This window comes from Sphaeramia orbicularis, chromosome 21, assembly GCF_902148855.1.
Source record: "Sphaeramia orbicularis chromosome 21, fSphaOr1.1, whole genome shotgun sequence".
Lineage (NCBI taxonomy): Eukaryota > Metazoa > Chordata > Actinopteri > Kurtiformes > Apogonidae > Sphaeramia > Sphaeramia orbicularis.
Window position 1 is genome coordinate 29,785,370 of NC_043977.1, and position 17,365 is coordinate 29,802,734.

A 17,365-nucleotide genomic window follows, 5' to 3' on the forward strand; every position below is an offset into this window, starting at 1 on the left:
AATAAACATCAAAGAATTATCCAAAGGACTGAAAATGTAATTTCTTATAAGATCAGAAATGCTTTACTTCTTTACAGTGAACAGAACCAAACCAAAATAATACAAGAGGAATGATTGACAAATGTTAGGTCATGTGCAAAAATAATATAAAGCTTGTTAAACAGACTATGTTTGTATATTAATACAACTTTCTTATTATGTTTATTTGACAGAATGACTAGAAAACTATGCAAATGACATAGAAAATTAAGTGTTTTCATTTATAAGCATCAGACTTTGCATTATCACATTTCTGTCCCCAGAAATTCTTCATAAAAATGTTAACAATGTGTTCTTCCTGGCCTGTGGGTGTTATGCTGTATATAATACATAACCAGCTTTTCACACAAAAAAATCTTCTTTGTACAACACCTTAAAATTAGATTACAGATCATATGTCACAAGACACACAATTAGGAAGAAGCAGTAAAGCATGTAATTACACTATTGTCCTCTTAACCAAAAATAACTTTTTCTTATTTGCTCCTTCGAACACACAAAAATACACATGGTTTTTCTCTTTTAGTCCATTCTAAGTCCTATTTACAGAACATTATACATCTTTTTGATAAACACTAGGATTTTTTTTTTTGTTTAAACTTCAGTGGACTAAAAAGGCTTAGGAACAAGGTTGGTTGTAAAGTATAGGATTATTGATTTACACCAGCACACTACTGATGTCACCACTAGCAAGCTGGCACTAATAGGTACACAGTTCTACAACATGTCAAAAAGAAATTACATGGAACTGACTACCAAGAATTCAGAAACAAAATACTGGCATGAAAAATTAAACTTCTGTGCAGCGTATGAAGTACACTGTAAATCTGTGACAAACATATTGGCTAACTAATTGTTTGTGCTGTCATTGCATGATTTTTTCCTGTTGTCAGTATGCTATAAACTTTATTTCAAAGTTTCAATCTAGTTTAACAGTTTGAATAATAAACAGTAACACAAATTTGTATGTGATAACTATGTTCATGCTGTAGCAAAATAAAAGCATTGTGCAACATTCCAGGCTCTGAATTGTATCACTCCTAAAAGTGATGAAACCATTAAAAACTATGCTTTTGAAGTTCCCTCTTCTCTGCTTGGATTTATTACTTTAAAAAAGTAATAACTCAAATAAGTCAACGGAACAGACGAAAAGGAAAACTGCATTTCCTACAAACACCCAAACTGCTCACTGTTCGTCTTTGCTCTTCTCTAACCCTGTTGCCATAGAGACAACCTCATAACAGTGCTCTGTTCCGGGTTCAGGCGAGTGGCCCACAGGGATGCAGTCGTAGCCTTTGCCTGCTGAGTTCATGCGCTTACGGTTTCGTGCCCCTGGCTGGTAGAGCTGCATGGCTGGACGGTCCTGTAGGGAGAGAAGAGAGCAGGGACATGGGAGAGAAAAGTAATACACGCTTTGAAAATACAGTACATGAGCACTGGGCGGGCAGGTAGAGAAACACCATTTCCTGACATCAAAGGTGGTTAATTCACCACACCCAGCTCTCTGTCATGATACTAAGCCTGTCCCAGGAAACCACAAAAACCCCACCCTTTTTCTGATGAATCTGAAAAAACGTTGCATGTTATTAAATCCGTATCTGGTGATGATAACGCCTAACAATACAGATAGTTATAAGTCATGAAAAATCAAACAGCATCTCCCCCTCCCGTCTCATGCTCACCTTCTCGCTCACCTTGTTTCGGAGGCGTTCCTTCCTACTACCCAGGTCTTCCCTGTCCTCTTTTCCCACTTTGTCTCCACTGTCAGGGCAGTAGGAATAGCCATGATGGTGCCCCTCTTTCTTGGCCCGGTCTTGGCAGTAGCCTTTCCCCCATTTTGTCTCATCTTTGCGACGCATAAATTTGTCAAACTCATAATGGTGTCGCTGGCGTTTCCTCTCTTCATCTTTCCCGCGGTGATCCTTATCTCTCTGTCTGCGGCCATGCTGCTCTCTCTGCTCCTTGTCGCTCTCTGGCTGACCTCTAGTGGCCACAATAGAGAGTGCAAGGGATCACAATAATTATTATTAGAAAAACACATCTTTTATTCTGATAATTTCTGTTATGGTTTTACTGTTGAGAGAATGTCGTACATATAACAGATAACATATTCTTGACCTACAGGATGTTAATAGTTAACTCAATACACTAGAGCTTCAACCAATTAATCGACTCAAAGTAATCCAAAAAAATCATTCAATCACAATTCTACTGAATCAAAGCTTTGTTTCCTTCATTTCTCTACTGTTGAACATTGGTTCCACTGTTGTGTTTCACACGGACGCTTATTGTGATGCACAAAGAAGCTTCAATTCAGGAAAACTGCAATAGAATATCTCCCTTCAATCAATTCGAGTCAATTAATTGAATCGGGAATTTTTGCTTTGGCTTCAAGCACCTAGTCGATTAATCGGTTTGAGCTCTACAATACACAGAAGAAATGTATTATCCTTACTTCTCCCTTAGGTCCTTTGACTTCATTTGTCCACCACCTTTCTCCCATTTGCATCTTTCTGTCTCTCCTATGTCACCTTTATCCTTCATTCGATCTGAATCCACATCATCATCTCTGTCACTCTTCTTCAGGAGCTGTTTATAACAAAAGAAGCAACATGTTTCATACCTGCATACTGCACAGTCCAACGAACATAATAAAATTACTTGTAGTTATTAAAGATTACCTTAATTTTGATCTCTTTATCAGATAATTTCTTTTGCTTCTCTGCCTCTTTTCGTTTACGTCTTTCCTCCTCTCGTCGCTTTCTCTTCTCCTCCTCCCTTTGTCGTTTCTTTTCAAGCTCTCTTCTTCTTCTCTCCTCTCTCTTCTCCTCTCTTATTCTCTGTAGGGAAGGATGAGAACCATTACCAAGGGTTTACATATTTTTTTTCTCAATTTCTCAAAGTTAGAACTGAACTGGGGTAACGGGTTTTCAGCTTTGCCGCCCCCTCTGCCTAGAACACACTTCAAGTGGAGCTGAAAATGCCAGAACTCATGTCATTTCAAGCGTTTCACTCTGTCTTACGGACAAGACAGCGAGAGTCAATCGGACAGTGCCTGTGTTTTTGAATTGCTGTGACCTGAACTAAATTTTTGCACTTTATTTACTGCACTTTAAAAAACAGTCTAACGTTTCTGTTATTACAATATTACTGTTTGTTTTAATTTACTGTTATTACCTGTCTGTAAAACCTGTTTTCTTTCATGGCATGCGCTACAGACCTCTTGGCCAGGTTGCCCTTGTAAAAGAGATCTTGATCTCAACGGGACTGTATCTGGTTAAATAAAGGTCTAATAAAAAAAATGTAAAAATTTAAATTTTCTTTTGACCATATTTATCTAGCTTACCTGTTTTTCAATTTTCTTATTTTTGATGTACTCCAACAGTGGGGTTGTCCGTTTGGCTGTAACAAAACACAGGAGTTCACTTATGAAGATCTGACTGTTGTATCATATTTGGCAAATGGAATGTCACAGAGGTAAATAATCTCTAGAATATATGTTGCTTTACCTATGAGCTCTCTGGTCTTGGCCTCTATTTCTCCAAGCAGAGTCTCAGGGTTGGCCATAGACTTCTCCTCATCACAGGAGTAATTCTCCAAGAACCGCTTATATTCTGGGTCTGAAGTACATAGGTAAGAAAAATGTACATGAAATCAACAGTCCCATATCTATAGGTTCAACAGAGGTTTTTGGCAATCTAATAATGCCTTTAATATAAATACAGACTTATTACAATGACTGCAATGTATTGGACTTTATATGTCAGTACCTTCTTCAATGCTCCCAGCTTTGGCATCTTTCTTTTTTAGTTTCTTCTTAGAGATTTTCTGGAAGGGTGCAAACTCTACCACTGCAGGATATTCCTGGCCTGTGTAAATATTGAAATAAAAGGCAGCTCATCAGTCAACGGACTAGCTTTCAAATGGTAACAATGGCAACAAAAGCTGTAATGCCACCTCAGTCCATAAAATTCAGTTTGCAGTTGTAAAACAAACATGCGGTGTTTGCATTTAATCTCAGACAATTGGATACACTTTATATCCACCTTTGTGGCACCACAGTGGGAAGAAAATCACAGTGAACCAACAGAATAAAAAAATACCTTTGTTGTCAATGAAGACATAGCCATCAAATCTGTCCCTAAACAGCAGGATATCTTCAGGGTTCTTAAAGTTAATGTAGGCTCTAGAGAACAGGTGGGGATAAAGACTGTGGAAAGAGAAAACACAGTGGGGGAAGACATTATTTTAATAAAAATAATGTCTCCATGAGGAAATATTAAGATGTTATTATGTTTACCTTTGATCAGCTGGGAAAAACTCAAAATAGTCATAGGATGGAAGTGGACTGAGCTGTTCTTCAAGTTGGTCCTTTGACAGATTAGGTGGAAGCCTTCGAATCACAACCTGTAATTAAATGTATTTTCATTAGTTATTCCTTAGAATCTTTCTCACACATAGCAGTTGGTGCGTATCATAACGTTAAGGTTAGGTCCTAAGTGAAATTAAAAAGGAGTAAATTACCATCACTGGAGAAACAAATTTACCAGACTGCTAATATGTGGCAGAATTTGCACTAGATGTCACAGTGATACAGAGAGAGACGAATTGGTAGACTGATAGCTCACAAATAATTAAGACTTCACTCCAAATTTCCAGACCAAACCTGATGGAAAACTCTGGAATGCGATCAAGAGGAATTTGGCTGGTCATAACCCATCAAACAAAGCTGCGTGTGTGTTTGTATCTGGAGTAGCGTAAAGCAGCTAACAATGATGTGAACAACTGGTGGAGGTTATGTTAAGATGCTAAATCAATTCATCCTAAGTTAAAACATGAGTGTGAGGCTGTTTGTGTTCTTTGTCTTATTTGAGATTAACACTGCATTTTAGTTATTTGACTACATATTTACTATCAATGTTCTATGTCATTTGTCTTTATACCTTTTTGTTGTTTAAACTAATTTGTACAGTTTTTCTTATTATATGCTTTCTTACTTTGATTCTATATAATTTTTTTCTATAGTATGTGACAGCTGAGTATAAACCAGAGAAAAATTATTTGTTTGTGCAGAAAATTGACCAATAAAGCTGATTCTGATGGAATTTAGAGGAGTTGGTGTCGATACTTGGTGAAAAAATGTGTTTTGCTCACACCACACATAAGTATTAATAGTAAAACCATAAGTCTCTTAATATTTTGAGTTGTATGTATCCTACTACACTGAAACTGTGGTAAGTTGGCACAGAATTGCTAGGTTTTACATGGTTGTGAAGATGCAATTGAAGAGTGGCTTCAATACTGGCCGTTTTTGTTAAAATCTGAGTTTTATACAACTCAAGTAAGTATTAAATCAAACATGCAAAGTGACAAATAAGCCATATACATGTTATTTCTTGGGCTCTGTATGCTGTGGATAGACATCCACCAAAGGTAGTAAACAAATTAAAATCATCACGAGCTGCAAACATCATGACACCTTCGCAGCCTTCTAACCTTTTGTTGAAATTACTATTATGGGAGACAGACACGTCGTTTGATACCTTAACACAAGTATATTGAGTGGATTTAGAGAATCTTTCACATCAGCCAGACCTTTATGCACTGGCTCCAAATGACATGTGGGCTAAATGTGTAATGCATGATGACAGGCTGTAGGTGAAGTTTACAGGTTGGAGAAGATGTTTGGATGATGTCGAGTCCAGTGATTCCTCCGCCTGTCGCTGTCCGCAGTGCTGAAACGATCCCACCTCCTCCATGTCTGCTGTCTGCTGCACAGCGTAAACAATGCGCCACTTCGTCAACGCTTGGATACATACCTTTGTAAAAACCTCTTTTTTCTCTTCTTTCTGCTTGATGTTGCCGGATGTGTTTTCCTGCTCTCTCGGGATGTCTCTGAATTGTATCTCGACGACGCTTTTGTCCTTGCCCACGGTCATTTGGTCCTTTTCAGACCTCATTTCTATCCATCTCAGTCCCGTTGGTGTTGTCACCGTGTACTCGCGAGAATACGGTAATATCGCGAGGACAGACAGCAACACTGGGTCTTCACTTTATCCGCGAAATCATATGATTGAACACCACGCAGTTATAGACAAATGTGAATGTGTAACCAAGATTATTAAATAAAAAAAAGACTTTTTTTTTGTTTTCGAGATATTCCTGTAGCCTATAAATTATCATCTCATGTAAATTAAATTACTTGTATGTGTAAAACTAGTAAAAAAAAAAAAAAACCCAAAACCATTAACCCATAACGACCAAAACATTTTTGTGTGGGGTTTCATTCTACATTTAACCATTACCATGTGATTTATCATCATTTTACATTACCCTTTACCTTTTGTCAGTGAAAATCACATATTTTCCCATATTTATTTTACTGACCATGCATGTGTTAATAAAAGCTCAGAGTAAATTCAAAGGTTATTATATCAGAACTGAGTACATTGAAAGAAATATTACTTTTTCAGCAAAATATGTCATTAATTCTACATAAAAACAACGACTGTTATTTGTCAGACTACATTGGTGAACCATTGGTGATGCAGAGGATGTTGGTGTTTCCATAATCACTGACAATGCATCCAGAAAAGACATCACACGCTGCTGAAAAGCTGACAAACTGCATTTTACCTGAATTATTTCACTGTATTAGGGTTAATGGTTCAAAAAGTGATTAAACATTTTAGATCAGTAGGTCTAGATGCATTGAAGTCTTTGAAGGTTAAAAAATGAACACAAAAACCAGCAATCTGTAATTATTTTTAACCAATGACAGGATTTATCTCAACTTTACCAATTCACAACATCATCATATAAAAGCAACATAAAAGACACACCAGAGTATAAATAAAAACGCACGGATCCTCAGTGTTGCGGGTTAATTTGTGTCCAGATCCTCTTTAGTCTGGATTCATTTGAGTATCCCTTCAGTGTCACTGTGCAGATCCGGAGTCGAGTTGCGGGGCTTCATGTCCTGTTGATGTGCCCAGGATGAGCTGCTTGGAGAGCCACAGGATTCAGACTGGGAGGACTGGCTCACGGACCGACCGTGGACGTCTCTGCAGGGAACTGTGGACCAGACAGAACTATCACAAAATGGTCCAAATACTGCATAATAACTGTTATTCAAGCCACACTGCAAACGCACTTGTATTGTTTGTATATTTTAGTGTCAACTCACCACTGAGGAAAGTTGGTCTGCCACTGTTGTTCTCCACACTCAGCCGAGGTGAGGGTCTCTCGGGCGTCGAAACGGAGCTCTTCAGACTGGGCACAAAAGTGGAGCACGTATCCAGATCTCGACACACCTTATCTTGGGTGTAAATCCCAGCTGATTTAGATGGAGTACAGCCCATTTCTCTCCATTTGACACAGTCATCGGAGTTAAAGGGACGATAAGTGCATGTGGTCAGTGATACTAAGATAAAGGATGGAGTGGAGCTGGATGTTTTCATCTGAGGCACGGACACCTCACTCCTCCCCTATACCGGGCTGACATTTGAGTGGATGTTTTGTACCTGTCTCCTATGTTACACATATTGTACATACAGAGATCTGTACATGGCATTATGGATCAGATGGGTGTGATGTTAAGAAACACATCCCTGTGTTTCTATGAATATTAAATTAAAAAAGAGAAATGTTCTGACTCCACACAGGTTGGGCACTGTATTTTGTAAAATCCTCGTTTAATAACACAGCAACATTAAACTAAAATGCATCTTGTGTACCTTGGGCCTACATATATTTTTGACCCTTCATGTGGATACCTACCATTCCTAAAATCAAGAAAATACATTGCTGTTGCCATGTCATGTTGGTTTTACATATGACCCAATTAAACACAAAACACAAGTTGAAGTCTTTAAAGATAAATGCATTATTTATTATAAGAATTACCAAGAACAATTTTCAACAAAACTGCTTGTACTTAGCTGGCTCTTTATTCAAGGTGAAAATCCACAGGGAAAGCAACACAAACGGTTCTGCCACAGGCAGTAATAAGTGACTATAGTCTTTTCGTTGTGATGTGAGGTGTATGGCTGTTGGCTCTGTTCAATCTACTGTCAGAAGACCACATCTTCTTTGAGTCTTCAGGCTCAACCCAGTGTCCAAGTACTCAACCCCTTAACCAAGGCACATGTTAATTCCCCTTTTAAAGTGCATTTTTGCTAATTTATCTGAAGTACAGCAGATACTGTATACAAATTCACGTTTATTGTATTCATAATGTTAACAATGAGAAGTTTTACATCTTTTTACTTTTTGCACGAGAGGGGAATCAAGAATCCTTTGGTGAAGGACAGGTGCCAGAGTTTTGGTTTGAAAGTAGTCCTTGAGCTTGGATATGTGTGCCTATGACAATCTGTTGCTACAACAGTTCCACCTCCTGACATCGTGAGATCACGTGCTGGTGTCTGACAACGTGTCTAACATCACATCGCTTTCATACATATCACACTCAAGAGTTAAAGAGAGTCGCAGAGGCGTCTCCAACATCATCTTGTCTTGACCTGACAGTGGGGTGTCCAGGGATGATATGCTGGTGTCTTCCAGTCTTGGTGTGGCTAGGAGGTCACCAGGTTCTGATGTGTTCAACATCTTCATCAGCGCTGGGGTGTTCAAGTTTCCCCTGACTTTGTCATTAATGTCTGTGCCTTAGTAAAAGCAAATCACATAGAGTTATTCTTAATGTTAGACAACACTAAGCAGAACTGAATATTGTTGAAAAATTGGTGGTTTCTGTAAAGTTGCTACAAAATGTCAATATTAACCCATAAAGACTCAAACTGCCATCAACGACCAAAACCATCTACTGATCTAAACTGTTTAATGCCTGTTGATCCACTAATCGTATAAATATATGTAAATAATTGGTGTAAAACAGTTTGTCATCTTTTCATGGTCATCAGATATGACCCATTTGGATGTTCAGAGGTTCCGTAGAGAACGTGGAAATACCATCATCTTCCACTGCATTGATTCACCAGTAAAACCCATGGATTTGATAAATAACAGCGGATGGAGATACTCGGTTTATATTCAGTTCATGATATATTTTGCTGAAAAAGTCACTATTTCTTCAGTTTTCTCTGTTTTTGATATAATAACCCTCAATTTTAATCTGAGCTTTTATGAACATCTACATGATCAGTACATTAAATATAGGAAAATACCTGATTTATACTGAAAAAAAAAAAAAAAAGCAAAATACAGAGGATAATATTCTAATGAATGGTGATAAGTTAGTTGCTAAAAGTTAAATATAGAGGAAAATATATTTTGAAACTGCCACAAAAGTGCTGGGTCTTTATGGGTTAATATCTCTTTCTAGAAACACTGCCTGCATTGCACTAGGTAAGTAAAATGCTAACAACTGAACTTAAAACACCAATGTAACCAAAATAAGTAAATAAATAGAAATGCTGGAACATACCAACATACGCATCTGTGTCACCAATGTACATTTCAATACAGTGGCCAAGCATTGTCACAGAAAACGTGTCATCCCTTTTTAGTCCAAGTGCCTGCCATAGGGGGAAAAAAAATTAGAAAAACTTACTTAAAAGAGAGCAGTGTTTGCCTAAATGTGAATATAATAGTTTTATTCTTGACATTTTAGTTGAAGTAAACTTTTCTATGATTTCAACATTTCTTACATATAATAACAGGCAATAACCAGTCCTTCAAACCCGATATAATGAAACAAAAGCCTTTCACACTGAGACGGAAAAAGGATCTTACTGTATGGAAATAGTCAATGGCACTCTCAAAGTCACCCATAAGGCTGTGCACATATCCTATGGCAGCGTAGGTGGAGGCATGCTGAGGGATTAACACCAGTGCCTGACGGTGGTACTCCAGGGCCTGGTCATACTTTCTACATAAAACCAGAAACCAGAACATTACAAGTGAAAACGTAAGCAGAGCTGACTAATACCCCTGCCTGAGTGCAAAACACTTTGCCCCTCCTGCTCACTGATACCCTGCCTACCCAGGGATTAACGTTGAGTCTTAACATGAAATCTCTTAAAAGCTTTAACAAAATTTATAAAAAATAAATAAATTGAGAGAAAGGCACATGTAAAAAACGTGTGTGAAATTTGAAAAGACTTGGGTGAACAGGGTCAGAGAAATTGCATGGACAAATTTTATAAATTCAAATCTTCAAATATTTGCAAAAAGAAAAAAAATAATAAATTCAGCCATCAAGCTGTCCACTGCACCTCTCCAAGTGGTAGAGAACATGTGTGTGAGATGTGAAAAGAGTCAGGTGAATACTGCCCAAGAAATTAGATGGAAAAAAATCTCGGAGGGATGGAATTCCTGGTATATCTATATACCATAGATAAAAGTTAGTTGATATCTGTAATTCAATTTAATGACATTAGTGATGTGATTACAAACATGAACCATCAGATGACAGCAATTACCCCTGGACATCACAAAATGAAAAAAGTGATACTTAGGAGTACCAGAGGACTCAAGGGGCCTCGAGTAGTTTGCAAGTTGTTTAATGGAAAAACACTGACCAGTTTAAAAGCTATTGTCTGGAAAATGTGTTTATTTAAGCATCCCCTTGTGGTTCAAGTGTTAGTAAATCGCAAGAAGAGCCACTACCCCACTAAAAGCTAAACTGTAGCAAGTTTGATGAAAAAAATTGTCTGGTTCTTGAGTTATGTTCTGGAAACAAAATGATGACTGACAGACAGATATCACCACCTTCCTACAATAATTACCCAAGTCATTTTTTCACAAAAAGGACTTTTTTGCTTAAATCATCAAACATTACATTTCTGGTTATGCCTTTTGTGTTTCCTGAAAAATCTGAAAAACTCAGTTATTTTAGTAAGGTTGATTATGTTGATTGCTCTACTACACCCCCCCCCCCCCCCCCAAGTATATGCTTGGAGATAAAAATGGCTTGGACTGGAACCTTAAAAGACCAAAACATAGGTATGACGCCACAATAAATGAGGTGATTCATTTTGTATGCATGATGCCCCATATAAAACAAAAATTATACAAACCTTACACAAACCCCTAACCCTAACCTTTCAAAATAGCCACTCTTGCGCCTATTGAGTAGCCAGAATGTAATTAATTCAAGGGTTTTGCATAAATTCACATTTAACACCGACTTTTGTATAGCAACAACAGACTAAAGTGCTTACATCTCTGAAAATAGTTAGCAGCAGGCAGTTAAAGACAGAAGATAAGGAAAATAAACAAATGAGAGGTAAATAAACTCCATGTAATCTTCATTAATCAGCCACCCAAAATAGAACCATGAGCTAAAATTTGCATCTTGCGAAGAAAGCAACATTAAATCAGTATCATTAAAAAGGCACTGTATAATGGCAATAGTCTCTTACGAGATTTAATTATCAAAGTAATAAACTACATATTCAAATCAGTGCTATACAGTACTTACTTCAGTTTTCGACAGACATGACCCAAGTTGTTCAGTAAAGGTTCCCATTTATCCACCGTTACCTTAAGAATAACATAGAAAAGCACAATAAGAAACCATCAGAGGTTCAGAGTTCACACATTAGTACTGTAACAATTAAAGTCATTATCACTTACCTCGTTCCCTATGGCTTTGATTTTTTCCATTGCATCGAGAAACAACCTCTCTGCCGTCTTCCAACTGAAACCATACACAAGGAAAGTCAGATTCTTCTTCATAACAAAAAACAGTTTAAAAAAACAGATTCCCTTACATAAAACAAACATTAAAAAAAAAAAAAAAAAAAAAAAAAAAGATTCCCTGGTCTTAAAATACGGGTGCATTCAAAAAAAAAAAATTTCTGAAGATGGATTTGGCCAAACTTCAAGTCATCTGTCTGAGATATGGGCACATTTCAATTTGCTCTTCAAATGTTGCTGCTGTTGATTTCTTAACCATAAACTAATTTCAGTGACGATTTTTCAGCTTTAGGCCAGTTCATTATCAAAAAGTGCTAAAACTAACACTATTCAACATAAAATGCACCACACGAGACGGAGTGGATCAAAGAGTAACAATTTAACCAAATATATACTTTAGCTAAAAGCAGGAAATTATATTTCTGCCAAACAGATTGTTGTTAATTCAGTCATTTCAGTTCAGTCTACACTTTGGTCATTTATTTAGCTGATAAACAGACAATACTTACACTTCATTAAGTCAGGCTTGTACAAATACTGCAGTAATACGTGCCAGAATAAGTTGCCAATTTAACTGATGCTGTCTTTGTGTAGCTAGAGACCTAATTATGAATGTGTGTGTTTGTTGCTGTATGACTCACTCTCCATTTTGAAAAGCCACCACTGCCACCTCATGTATGACAAATGGGTCCTCTGGAGCAATACTAAGAGCCTGGCTGAAAAAACGCTCTGCTAATTTGGAGTTGTTTGTCAGGCCATACTCGAGGCCTATGTAGAGCATGGGTAAGTGGCACCTGTATGACAGGGAGGGACACAGAGTTAGTGACATGATAATTAAACAAAATACAAGCTGTTTTTCTATGCAAGATATCCAACAAAGTGTCTCATATACTCATATAACTGCGATGGTCGACTGTAACATTCCAGATATCACTTAATTGACAATTCTGAGTTAAAAATGCATGCTTGTGTATTTTTCCTCACAATGATGATGCTTATGGAGGGAGATAGGATTTTAAGTCTCAAACATTTCCAATTATGTACCAACCCTTTCATCAGCTGGGCAGCAGTAAAATAGGCAGCCATAGCTTGGTCATGCTCACTTTCCACTGCAAATGAGTGACCATAGGCAATCCATGCAGGACCATATGTACGCTCCAGGGTAGTGGCTTTGCTATAAGAGACATATACAACAGACCCAAAATGTGAGTCTTATAACTGTCACCAAATATGAACTACCTCTAATGCATAAACAGGATGTACATAATTTTACCTACTTACCTAAGGTATCGCCGGGCATGTTCGTTTTTATGACCAACCATGAGATAATAACATCCAACAGCAAACCACGATACCTGGTGAAGGAGTTTTGTGTGATTACTAAATAGGTGAGCTCATGGACACAGAGAAAAGTAATATACTGTTAATACTTACGGGATTGTTTGGGTATAAGTCGACAAGTTTGTGTGAAAGATAAAACAACTCTGACGGAAAAAAACAAATACACGGCAGCATAAACAAAGTGAACCAACAAATTAATAAAACACATTTACTTAAAGCTTCAGTAAACGACAACAAGCAATCAAACATGATGAGGTCAGTATATATTTTACCATTTGCTTTTCCGAGCTCCACCAGAGTCCCTATGTGGACGGGTAAACAATTGGCATGGAAGGGATCTTTAACCATCACCCTGAAATACAAAAAGTACAACAAAACATTATACGCAATGAGATTCATATTCATGTTCATTTTTGTCTATATGTTAAGAATGTGCATAATGGTTTGACTGTTCAAATAAATGAAAAAAAAAAAAAAAAGACACCTACATCGATGTGAGTTTGTAGCACATCTTGAAATCACAGTTATAGTAATGCCTCTCAGCAAGAGACACCACAACATCCAAATTGTCCTGAAGACCATTGACCATCTCTGGTACCACCAAGTCACTGGGCTTGTTGTACTGCAGTCGAAAGAAGGAAACATTACAGCAATGTCATGAAAATTAAAAATAAATAAATACACACATTTAAAAAAAAAAGAAGAAGGAAGAACAGACAGGGCATTCGTGGACCTGAATTAACTACATATAGATAAACTCTGAAACTGTAAAACTAGCGAGCAGGATATGGTTTTTAGCCCCTTTTCATCTCTAATTTAATAAACTTTGAACAATGCATGAAAAAATAAACTATCTTTGGCTTTGACTATAAATGTAATAACCACTACAAATTTTAATAAGCTAATTCTCTCAACAACTACATAATGAGCAAAAGAAAAATCAAGTAATTCTGTAAACTAAATGCCCACCTTCTTTAATTTATGCTCAAAAAGGAAGTGTAACAGCTCCTCCTCTTCCTCAGTACATTGTTGGCTCAGAGGAAGTGAGTCAAGGAAGTCTTTCTCTGTTGAAAAAAACAAAAATATACTTTTACATTTAAAATATTGCTTTCATGATAACAAACAGCACTTATTTGCAGCATATTAAAAGATCAGTGTGCACAAATCAGCCCTACCTTCCTGTGCAGTCAACATGTGGTGGGCTGTTAAAAGGTCAAAGGCTTCAAAGCAGTACACATCGAGTTTCAAGGCCTCTTTGTAACTGGAGGTGGCCAATGGCCGGTTGTCCATGGCATCATAGATCTTACCCCTCAGGAGGCAGATGGAACTGTTGATCTGAAACATTTCAATGGCAAAAACAAGGGGTAAGTAGTTTAAGTGTCTTATGAATCTCCATATTACTCATATTGTTTAACTCCATAGTATTAAGATAGTTAACATACCACTAACCTATATAAACATTTCAAGCAACTGTGATCATATATGCACATTAAAAAAAAAGACATATGGTATATGATGATAGGCAGCATCTTATCATTTAATGCTATTTTTGGTTGTTTCATTGCGTCACAGACCACACGCTTTCTGCTCTTGATCATTTTGAGGAAGCTTTGCATGCTTTGACACAAAATGGACACAGGATGGAAAATTGCATGAAGGCAATACAAGCACCATTAAAAAGAGTGAATGTGACATGACAGATGTCACAGAGTTTTGGGGCATATAGCATCTAGAGATGTTAATATTTTCTATGTTATTAGACACTTACTTGAAAATTAGCACAAAAAGTCTAAATAAAAGGCGAATCAATAAGGGCAAGTATATTTCACTTGTAAAGAATATGATTAAGATGTATGATATTTCTGTGTGGTCAGTTGATATAAACTACTTATTCACTAAATTTTCTGAAAATGTGCCATGTCATGTTATTTAGTTTCTATTTTAATGACAACCCATGCTTACAGAGGCAGGGGACATGTCCCAGTCCTTGGTTGTCTCCGGTGTCCCGCTGTCCTCCTTTCCACCCTTGTCCAGCAACTTCTTACTTGCTGGCTCCTCTGAATCCAGAATATCCAAGGCCTGCTGGAACTCTTTGGCAGCATACTAAGGAACATTCAGAAAGAAGTACATCTAAGGCATAAGAAAAACATCTGATACATTTTCAATAGGACTTATAAATACTAGTACAGTTTGTTTTCTTTTCACTTACATGGCACCTAGCAGCAAGATACTGACATGCTCCATATAGCTGTGTGAGAAAAGGAAAGAAGAGCTTCAGACTGGAATACATCACAAATGAGCTATTGTTGTTACGATTATTACATAGGATAGAGATGAAGAAATCACAAATAGTCTTGTGTAACCTTGTCAAGTTTTCGTGAACGGAGGGCATGGGAGGCTCTGTGGTACTGTGAGGTCAAGTAAAGGCACTGAGCAAGCCAGTAGATATCCTGGGGATCTTCTGTTAAATGAAAAGAGGTGCTGAGTTACCAAATTTTCCCTGCAGAGGTTTCACTACTGAAAAGATAACGTTATACGTAAAAACTGCTACGACACGTAGCGTTGTGGTTTGTAACAACGACAAGCTGAGCTGCAAAACCGAAAAAGCATTCAAAGAATTTCTTATCACATATCAGTCATTCTCACGTACGTTTGATATGATTTACACCTATATACGCAGGCTATCACAATGGTTAGCCACACAAAACATTAACGTCACTCACCGTGTGAGAGGGATGCGATCTTATCGGCCCAAAACAGGGCGCTTTGATATTGTTGCTGTAAAAACGCACAAAGAACAAACACAAGACACTGTCAGTTTCATAATTGGGCAGTCTGGCTGTCGGCGTCATAGCCTTTAGTTAGCATGGGATTCAAACTACGGCTTATTACCACTTACTGACTGCTCCAAAGATAGCGCTAGCTAGCTACACAGAAATTCAGAAAGAAATCATGTTTTTACCTGATCAATATATTGCCGTACTCGTTTTCGAAGTCTCTCGAGATTCATTTTGAGTTTGTAGAATTGCCACTTTGATTTTCACAAGTGTGTCATTCTTTACAAGAAGTAAAAACAATGTAGATAACTGCACTACAGAGTACGTGCTAGCTTACTAGCTGCGTAAAATCAAATCCGCGGCTTCTTTCTGCATCGGGTGCTGTGTCAAATGGTTCCGGCGGCAAACCAGAGTTTGATGAATAGTTCCGGCTTAATGCGTTTTTTTTTTTTTTTCAGTTACATACAATTATAAAAATGACAACAACTTTACAAATTAAATATTTAAATTATTTATTATATTCATTTTTTGTGAACTCAGAAACATGTATGATATTCATTTGTATTTTTTGTGAATATTACGTCATACACAAATGTATCTTTACCAACATATTACAGTAAAAGGACCTCTGCTATCAGTTATGTATTAAGTGTTACCAGATGTTTTAGTCACCGTTTGGATGCAGTTTGTCTTACAGCTTACATTGTCTTATAACATAGTTCTGCACTGTATAGAAAAACACATGTTTTCTGGACATTAACAATACCTCATCTGTTTAACTTCACTGCTGCACTTTTATTGTCTATTTATTGTCTCCTCAACCCCCTGCTGTTTATTGTTATATTCCATGTTTATAATTATATTCTTTAGTGTTCAGTGTTTATAGGTTATAGCTATATTCTATTCAATTTAAAAAAAAAAAATTTTTTCTACTATGTTCATTTTGCACCGTGGAGCCTTAGAGTCTTGTAACTTCAGTTTTCTGTGTGTGATGCACATATGGCAAAAACTGACAATAAAGCAAACTCTGACTTTTGACATTCAACTTTTTTTCAGTAACTGAGGTCTTCTACTTGTGTTTTAAATAGCTGAGATCCAACAGGAGAGGAAGAAGTTTCCACTGCATCACTTGGTGTGATATTATCTGTGTCAGAAACGCTGGGTTCTGCAGGAGCATCTGATAGGATAGATTCCTCAGGTACATTTGGTTTAGGGTCAGAGTCTGTAGGTATGACTTTGTCTGTGTCTTTTCCTATATCCTTGTTGTTGCTGGTTTCCTTCTTCCTTTCAGTATCCTCACACTCTGCTTTGCATCCTGTTTCATTATGGGTTGTTTTCTTGGTTGTTTTTTCCTGTTTCTGTAAGTGACATATAAAATCAATGTTACTGTGGTACACAATAGACTATATTTTAATAATGTTCACAGTGGTAAACTCATTGTATTCTGATATACTGATATGAAGAAAAGGCACTTCAATAAATAAGGAAAAAAAACCTTTTGCTGATTTGATCTTCCTCGTGGGTAGCGGGAAATACTGTCCATCACCTTT

At 37.2% G+C, this 17,365-nt stretch overlaps 2 protein-coding genes across 3 annotated transcripts; both read right to left on the reverse strand.

Moving 5' to 3' along the window:
* Nucleotides 1–44: 44 nt before the first annotated feature.
* Nucleotides 45–6,031, reverse strand: upf3a (UPF3A regulator of nonsense mediated mRNA decay). 2 transcript variants are annotated; one of them, XM_030125284.1, is made up of 10 exons: nucleotides 5,859–6,031; nucleotides 4,340–4,446; nucleotides 4,143–4,249; nucleotides 3,810–3,908; nucleotides 3,549–3,659; nucleotides 3,386–3,441; nucleotides 2,721–2,879; nucleotides 2,495–2,628; nucleotides 1,734–2,022; nucleotides 45–1,402 (listed from the first exon to the last, which is right to left on the reverse strand). In XM_030125284.1, the coding sequence occupies exons 1-10, from the start codon at nucleotides 5,997–5,999 to the stop codon at nucleotides 1,226–1,228; spliced, it is 1,380 nt and encodes a 459-aa protein (XP_029981144.1). In that variant the 5' UTR covers nucleotides 6,000–6,031; the 3' UTR covers nucleotides 45–1,225. The 2 variants fall into 2 exon arrangements, with proteins under 2 accessions (XP_029981144.1, XP_029981143.1); XM_030125283.1 differs by having other exon boundaries at nucleotides 1,722–2,022.
* Nucleotides 6,032–7,903: 1,872 nt separating this feature from the next.
* On the reverse strand, nucleotides 7,904–16,198 carry cdc16 (cell division cycle 16 homolog (S. cerevisiae)). Its single transcript, XM_030125455.1, has 18 exons — nucleotides 16,001–16,198; nucleotides 15,762–15,816; nucleotides 15,402–15,499; nucleotides 15,248–15,286; nucleotides 15,001–15,141; nucleotides 14,214–14,373; nucleotides 14,008–14,102; nucleotides 13,527–13,660; nucleotides 13,311–13,390; nucleotides 13,132–13,181; nucleotides 12,979–13,052; nucleotides 12,746–12,871; nucleotides 12,339–12,491; nucleotides 11,635–11,698; nucleotides 11,480–11,541; nucleotides 9,790–9,925; nucleotides 9,482–9,572; nucleotides 7,904–8,702 (listed from the first exon to the last, which is right to left on the reverse strand). Exons 1-18 carry the CDS (start codon nucleotides 16,046–16,048, stop codon nucleotides 8,449–8,451), a joined length of 1,860 nt encoding a protein of 619 aa, XP_029981315.1. The 5' UTR covers nucleotides 16,049–16,198; the 3' UTR covers nucleotides 7,904–8,448.
* Nucleotides 16,199–17,365: the final 1,167 nt, after the last annotated feature.